This window comes from Elephantulus edwardii, unplaced genomic scaffold (assembly GCF_000299155.1).
Source record: "Elephantulus edwardii isolate Elephantulus edwardi_28Jun2011 unplaced genomic scaffold, EleEdw1.0 scaffold00033, whole genome shotgun sequence".
Classification (NCBI taxonomy): domain Eukaryota; kingdom Metazoa; phylum Chordata; class Mammalia; order Macroscelidea; family Macroscelididae; genus Elephantulus; species Elephantulus edwardii.
Genome location: NW_006399783.1, coordinates 19,191,825 through 19,199,670, shown reverse-complemented (window position 1 = coordinate 19,199,670; position 7,846 = coordinate 19,191,825). Strand labels below are relative to the sequence as shown.

The 7,846-nt window shown below is 53.0% G+C and overlaps 1 protein-coding gene across 1 annotated transcript; it reads right to left on the bottom strand.

Moving 5' to 3' along the window:
* Window positions 1–1,208: 1,208 nt before the first annotated feature.
* On the bottom strand, window positions 1,209–7,276 carry ARL10 (ADP-ribosylation factor-like 10). The gene is made up of 4 exons (XM_006884375.1): window positions 7,109–7,276; window positions 6,156–6,366; window positions 3,163–3,338; window positions 1,209–1,382 (listed from the first exon to the last, which is right to left on the bottom strand). Exons 1-4 carry the CDS (start codon window positions 7,274–7,276, stop codon window positions 1,209–1,211), a joined length of 729 nt encoding a protein of 242 aa, XP_006884437.1.
* Window positions 7,277–7,846: the final 570 nt, after the last annotated feature.

Here is a 7,846-nt window from a genome sequence, read left to right as displayed (position 1 = left end):
GCAGAAGCAGGGCCAGAAAGCCTGAGTGGTGCAGCCAAGGTCAGCGAGTGACTTGCTCTGCTACATCCCTACCTAAAGATGGAGTTTTTAATCCATCTCCATACCTGCAGCCTTCCTCCTGGGCCAAGTGGTGGAATTCATGTTCACTGTTGATTAATGTGAAGCATCACGTGACAGAGCTCACAGACCAGGTGATATAGAGGGGCCACAGCATTGTCTCAAGATTCCAGCTACTTTCAGACTTTACAGTCTTATGAGATGTTGATAACAGCACCAATGAATACAGCCTCGAAATCTGGCCTGTTCCTTTCATAAATAAATAAATAAAATGCAGGCAGGCTGAGGCTGACACCTCACTCCCATGCACAATCTTCTGGGGGTGCTTCCGGTCCCCAGACTGATGTAAACATGGACATTGGCACAAGTGAGTGTGAGAGCAATAGCTTGTCTCCAGACTACAACACAAAACAGTCTCTCCAGTTTTTCTGACTGGTGGGTGAATGTCCCTTTTTCCGTAGTCAGGAAAGGCTCGCAGGTTAGGTGTTGGCTCAGGGGAATGCAGGGAGGTCTTCAGAAAGACCTAGGCTCCCTCCCCGTCTGTTCTAATGCTTTTATCTCCATGGCTGGGATATGCATCTCCAAGTCAGAAAAAAATCATGGAAATCACCTTCCTTTAAAAATGATGGCTACAGAAATGAAAAGCAAAGACACAGTGACTGCACAGGACCAGGCGGACTGGGCAGAGCTGGGCTAGAACACATGGCAGGGCTCATGGGTGCTGCCCCGAACCTGCCCACAGGTCATCAGGAGGGAGCAGCTAACACAGGGAGGCTTGGCAGCCCCTGGAGTATTTCTAACACTTATATGGTCTTGCCATCCCCAAGTCTGCAATGAGGTGAGGACAGAGCCCCGAGCACCTCACTGACCAGGTGAGAGAGGGGGTGTCTTTACTGGGGAAGGCTAGGTCATACTGGAGCCTGACATACACAGGACATGACCCTCTCCCACCCTTAGCCTTCTATCACCTCTTCCTGCTTCAGTTATGGACCCCTCCCCAGGAAGGCTTGCCAAGACTCTCCAGAGGGGAGGAGAAAAGACAAGAAAAGCGCTGAGATGTGGCTCGACGGCAGGCTCCAGACAGCACTGATGAAGCAGGAGTGGCAGCAGCACTGAGTCCCAGGGTGGGGTGTTGAGCCAGGTGTTCCTGCCTAGGAGAGAAGCTGCAGGAGCAGCTTCCAGATCTGCACGGTGCCAGGCTCATTGGAGTTAGAACCTTCCGGGGAAATGCTGGCTGCCAAGAGGAACACCTCCCGGTGGTTGTTGATAGCCTGCAGGCCCAGCTCCCGCTGCAATTCCAACACACTCATGGCCCCGCTCAGGTCCTAGGGAAACAGAAGCCAGTTGGAACAGGGCAGCCCCTCTCCCCAGCATGCTCTTGCTCTTGGCATCCACAGGGTAACTGTTCTCAGACTACCTGCAGAGCACTGGGGTCCACATTCCACAAGCAGCCTCTGGAACTTTTGCTCAAATACTCTCTCCTCATCTCTGATTCTCTTTTGCACTGAGTTTTTGTCACCTGTCACTCAGCCCCTCGGGTCAGAAACCAAGCAGTTCCTGCACGTCAGACATTGTGATGACAAACGTCATGGCCCTTAAGGAATCACACTTGAGCTTCCTAAGCTCACCAACAGGGCAACCGTACAGTAGACTACGGTCCCAGATGAGGGTACTATCCCACAGATCCCAGTTAAGGAGAAAAAGGGGCCACTAAATAGCACAGCCAGTGACCATATACTGCACATTCTCACTGTGGCCCAAGATCAAAATGACTCATAACAGTTCATAGAATGCTGAGGCCCTTCATATGCTCTCCTGTTGGTTCAAAATTTGCTTTAAGTTATAGTTTTTATAAGCAGGATGATATCATTTCTTGTCACGACCAGGTACTTCTGAGTGAGACTCGAAGGGAGGGGGGACACTACTGATAATAACAACAGAACATGAGCATAAATGGAACTGTTCTAGAACAACAGGGCACATATGGTGACTATATTTAGTAATGACCATCAGGTCTTTCCTAATGGACAGGGGAAATCCGAGGTCAAAGACACCTCCTTTCTCTAAGCAGGCTGACTAGGCCCCGTGGCTCAGGTCCCAGGAGCTATGACAGGGCTCTATTCTGTGGCCATCTCATAGGTGTTGAGAATGCCACTTGAGGTCTGTGGTGCTGAGGACGAAGGGGCCCAGAGAAGCTCCCCAGTCCTGGAAGAGCTATGTGGTAGAGTTTAGATCGAAAACTTCTAAGAAGACCCGAGCTCAAGTTCTGGCTTTGCCACAAACTGTAACTTTAGCCACTTCTCCAGGTCTCAGTATTTGCAAAGCAGGGATAGCAGGAAGGCTTATCATGGGGCTTCTTGTAGAACTTTAATGAGAACAAGACTGTCAAATATTTAGCCCTGTGTCTGGCATACTGTAAACATACAATGAACGTTGCTATTATTTAATCTGTTTTACTTTTTATCACTTCCCAGAGCTGCCTCTCTGTTCTGCAGCCAGAAAGGATATAGCAGAATGGTAAAGGCACAGGCTTTAGTTAGACAGCTCTGTTCCACCCCTTCCAATCTGTACAACCTTAAGGGGACTATAAAACCTGAGCCTCAGACTTCTGATCTATAAACTAGGAATGCTTCTATCCCACAGCTTGCAGGACGAACAGAAACATGTCATTCAACATCACAGGCACATGAAGACCAGCCAGCTGACCTCCATTCTGACTCACGGGGACTCCGCGTGTGTTTAAGTCACTGTGCTTCGTGGAGTTTCAATGGCGGATTTTTCAGCAGCAGATCCAAAGGTCTTTCTTTTGAGACACCTCTGGGTGAGCCTGAATCCCCAAACTCTCAACTTCAAGTGCTTAATGGTTTCTGCTGCCTAGAGACCCACGCACCTGGCTCAGAGATGGTGCGTGATAATTATTTGTTAATCTCTCCAGATGACAGATGGAGAGTAGCAGAGAAGAAGGACATGAGAGCATAGGCCAAGAAAGCGGGGACAGCAGCTTAGCTGGGCTCGAGGTCTCAGACCTGGATCCAGATCCCTGCTCTCTCATGGGTATCAGTGGGAAAGGGACAGTGGCCTGAGCTGGCCTCCCGCAGCCCTTACCTGCTTGTTGGCCACCACGATGACAGGCAGGTCAGGGTCCTTGTCCAGCAGCCTATGCAGCTCCTGCCGGGCCCAGTGTAGACGCAGCCGGTCAGCCGAGTCCACCATGAACACCAGCACATCCACCTCATTCACAAACTCCTTCCAGTAGAAGCGCAGGTTTTGGCTGCCACCGACTGTGGAGGCCAGGGGCTAGCTCAGAGCTGCCCTTGGCCCTGACGTGGCATACACAGCCCCAGCCCCACCCTACTACCTGCTTCCTGAGATGCCAACAGGCAGGGACAAAGAAGAGACCACAGGCTCCAACAACAAGCAGCCCTGGGTGCAGCCCCAGCTGCCTGTGGGGTCTCCTTAGACCAGTCCCTGCCTTTAGGCACCAATTTCCTCCTCAGTGAACTCATCTAACAGGTTGCTGTAAAAGGTACCACATGCAATGTGCTTGTCCTAGAACCAGCGTATAGCAGGTGCTCAAAATATGGTCCTCCCCATTTCTCTCTTTTGGGCTGCCTTCCCTGCTGCCAATTCCTGCCTCCTCCTGGGTCAGAGGTAGATGGGATCAGAAACTGGGAATCCTCGTGTCTAGAATTCAGGACCTCACCCCTTACACCCACAGCTTTCCACTCGCATTCCCCATTTGCTCTGATCACCTCGTCTTCTCTTTTTGGACATGTCAGGCCTTCTGCCTGAGGTGCCCTACTGTATAGTCCTCATCGATCCCCCTGAATCATAGCGGGTTTAGTTCCACCTCTGACACTTGTGGACTCTAAGTTCTCTGAGAGTTAGAGCCGTCTACCTCTGGATCCCCCCAAAGCCCTCAGCACAATGCCTGGCACACAGCAAGCACTCAACAAGTATTTACTGAGTGCTTACTAGGTGCCAAGCACTGACCTGGGTGTTGAGATGCAGAGGGGAGCGAGGCAGGCAGGGCCCTGCTCTCAAGGCACACCCTCTTTGATCAGGGTGGACCCTGCAATGACACATCAACACATTCCAGAAGGGAGGAAAAAAGAATAGAAAGAATGAAAGTAGCAGGGGGTGAGAGTCTGCCATGGTCTCTCCAAGAAGGTGGTATGTGAGCTGAATCAGGGATGATGGGATGACAGTTAGGCAGAGGAAGAGCATGACAGATAGAGAGGAGAACGTGTTGAGTGTGTCTCCAACAGAGGAAGGAGGCCCGGATGTCTGAGGGAACACCTGAGGGAGGGTGTGTGACAAGCGAGGTTAACTGGCTGCACCACAAAAGTACTACACATGAAGATCATGGCAATAAGTAAAAATACTGGAAAAGGGAAAAAAAAAGTACTACACATGTGGGCGGGGAAATTGTAGGTTGAAGAATGACATGGTGCAGGAAGAGCAGTATGGAGAGGAGAGAGATGTTAGAGGCCCGGACCTGGGAGGCAGCAGTGGAGAGAAGTGGACAGACTCAGAATCTACTGGAGGATATAAGTGCTAGACCTAGTAGTAAAACCTAGTAGTAAAAAAGGGAGAACTTCAGTGAGTATTAATTCATTTGTTCAATTCACAGCTACAGACAATGGACCCAATCTCTGCAGAGCCCCAGGAAGGATGATGTGGAATACCACAATGGAGTGACTGGTTAGGGGAGGGGAATGCCTCAAGACTCACAGAAATAATTGATTTTAACGCTGGTTGGGCTTACTGAGCTTAGACTATAAGGTAAGGTAAAAATAAAACACCAATCCCTTCCTTCCAGGGTTAGGAGGTGACCACTGTCTGTCAGACTGAGAGCACCTCATGTGCAGAGGCCCCATTGATCCCTACGGGGCCCCGGCAGAGAGACAGTACCAGGGAAAGGCTGCTGAAAGACTTGAATCCCAGGTGACTATGATGTTTGCTTCAACCAAGAAGGAAAGCAGCCGCCACCGGGTCCTCTGAACCTGATCCCTACCTGAACCTGATCCCTACGTAACATCTAACCAAATGCTGTCAGTCCAAGGGTCTGAGTCCTCTGAAGGCGGGAAGGACTCCTAGCCTCTTGGTACTCTCTGTCATACTCCTGAAGAGCCTATGAGCCCAAGGATGGAGGGTGAGGAGTTGGTCAGGCCCTCCCTGACAACTCACAACAAGCCCGCAAAGGGACCTATCCAGAATGCCACCTGGGTTAGAACTGTGTTGGGCTAAGTGCCAAACTTAGTCAGGTGGTATGTGGCAAACACCCAGTCAGGGATGTCATCTTTAAATTTAATCTTGAAAGGTGAATAGCAGTTTACCAATGAAAGAATATTTTTCAGGCTAGTCACCATTTCTTGGTTTGGGGTGAATTAGATGCGATCAAGTCGACGTCTCATAGTGCCCCTATGTATGTGTGACTGATCACTTTTGGGGTGTGTGTGACCACTTCTTGGGGTGGTTGTGAGGATTTTATTGCCTGTCAGGTGCTTGACACACAATAGGGTATGTTGGTTTCTGATGACCAAGCTAGAGATTCAGGAACACTGGGGCTCCTATAGGGAGCGCTACTGGCCTAGTGGTAAGGAGGTGTGCTGCCGACTCAAAGGAACACGGTTCAAATCCAGAAGCTGCTCTGCGGGAGAAAGATGGACAATCTTCTCTGTAATTTATTCTAAAAACTCACTATAAGGTCAGCTACTATTCGATACCGACTTGATGGCACCCAACAACAAACAAGGGTCCGACAAGGGAGTTCTGGTGGCCTAGTGGGTAAGGCGTTGTGCTGCCAACTCAAGGGAAGATGCCTGGAATCCACCAGCTACTCTGCAGGAGAAAGATGTGCAATCTCCTCCCACGCAATTTACAACCTCTGAGAACTCACTAGAGGTCCAGTGGGCAATGAACAACAGCAGCAGCAGCAGCAGAGTCCTGGCTGCCATAATAGCGAGCCTGGAACATGCAGAGGGATGAAGAAAGATGATGAGTTTCTAACACCGGGCGGGCAGTAATGCTCAGGCCACTATTTTGGAGGCCACCCCGCAGAGGCGGTAAGACCGGGAGGATGGGGATCTGCTCACTCTCTAGCAGGTCTACTTCGAAGTTCCTGGTGGGCAGCCGCACGGAGTTGAAGCCCCAGGTGGGGACGTGGCCGTCCAGTGGTGGCTTTCCCGACAGCACGCGCAGGAACGTGGTCTTCCCGGAGCCGTCCAGCCCCAACACGAGCACCTCGCGCTGCTCGAGCTGCTCCAGCGACGGCTCCTCCTCGGTCTCCTCCTCCTCTTCCTCGGGCTGCAGAACAGACCTCAGGATGCAGCCTCCCGCCCGCCCTTCCCAGAGGCAGGCCGAAGGCACCGCAGCACCCATCCATCCCGCTCTCCGCCCGCTAAGGGCGGGGCACCACGATGAGGAGACGCGGGGCGAGCATTGCCATCGAAGTCCTGAATCCTAGACTCCACTTGTGGAGTTTCCCCCGGATGACTGGGGGGGAAGCTCTTCCCTTCCTACAACCTCGCTTTCTCGCACGCGTGACCTCTGCCTCGGGACCCCGACCCGGCCGCACGGCAGCGCACATCGCGCAGGCGCCACTTGGGGCGGGCGCGGGATCGCATCCTTGGAACTCCCTCTCGCGCTAGTGGCCCCCGGGGGGGACTCCGTGAGTTCTGCGTCACCGCATGGCGGAGCACACACATCCAAGAGTGCCCACTCCGTCCTGTCCAGGGATTGCCCGCCCACGTGGGGCCTGTGGCCTCCGGTGCCCAAGCCAGATCTTCACCCCTTCTGATGCAAATCCATTGTCATCCTAACTTCCCAGCCCCCAAGTAGTGTCATTTTACTGACTGGTCTTAATTTGAAAAATATATCTTTAGCTTTTAGAAGCTTTCCTCGATGTCTTGGCACAGATTTCTTTGGAAACCCACCTCCCTGCCCCGAGCTGGAGGTTCCTGGCCTCGCCAGGACGCAGCTACGCGCGCTGAGGCGCAGACCCCGGCCACCCGTGTCCCCGGGGCCCTGGCCCCGGCCCCGCACTCACGGCCCAGTCGAGGAGGCGGGCGGGCTCCGCACCCCACCAGGCCTCGCTCGAGTCCCAGCGCCGCTCCCGGCCGCAGTAGACTTTCCAGAGGAAGAAGAGGACCGAGCCGAGCACGGCCGTGGCACCTCCCAGCGCCAGCACCAGGGGACCCAGCGGCCGCGGCGCCATGGGGCCGGGCGAAAGGGACAGCGCGGACAGCGCAGGCCAAATCCGCACACAGAAGATGGCCCCGTTGCGACTGCCGGGGCCGCGCCCACCTACCCACCCCCAGCCCCGCACTACAAACCCCACAATGCACCACCGCTGTCACGACTGGTCACTAGCGACCCTGCTGGCCTGAGCGCTGCAACCCCATCCCCCATCTTGCAAGATACAGTGGATCTGTGAGGCAATGCCAAGGGCAATGAGGAGTAGACAGAATGATACTGGCAAGCATTTCCCAGACACTTGATGCTGGCTTTTCTCAATTACCCTTTAATGCCTTGAAGGCGAAATAACTGAGACTCAAGAGTTAACATGGGCAAGGTCACAAAGCAGTGCACTGGTGCAGCTGGCATTGGTGCAGTTCCCAAGTGCTGTGTCTCCAAGGCATCCCACCACCCGAGTAAGGTTCAGTCTTGCCCAAGACCCCATGGCCATAGGATGACAGGTTATGTATGGAGTGGTGGAATGGCGAATCAGGAACCCTGGTCTCGGATTCTCAGCTTCCTCTGCTACCCTTGCTGCTTTCTATATTCG

Coding starts and splice junctions, on each gene's coding strand:
- ARL10 (XM_006884375.1), bottom strand. CDS start 7,276: ATGGCGCCGCGGCCGCTGGGTCCCCTGGTGCTGGCGCTGGGAGGTGCC. Junction 6,367..7,108: donor CCCGCCTCCTCGACTGGGCC/GTGAGTGCGGGG, acceptor TCTGTTCTGCAG/CCCGAGGAAGAGGAGGAGGA. Junction 1,383..3,162: donor TCGTGGTGGCCAACAAGCAG/GTAAGGGCTGCG, acceptor CTGTTTCCCTAG/GACCTGAGCGGGGCCATGAG.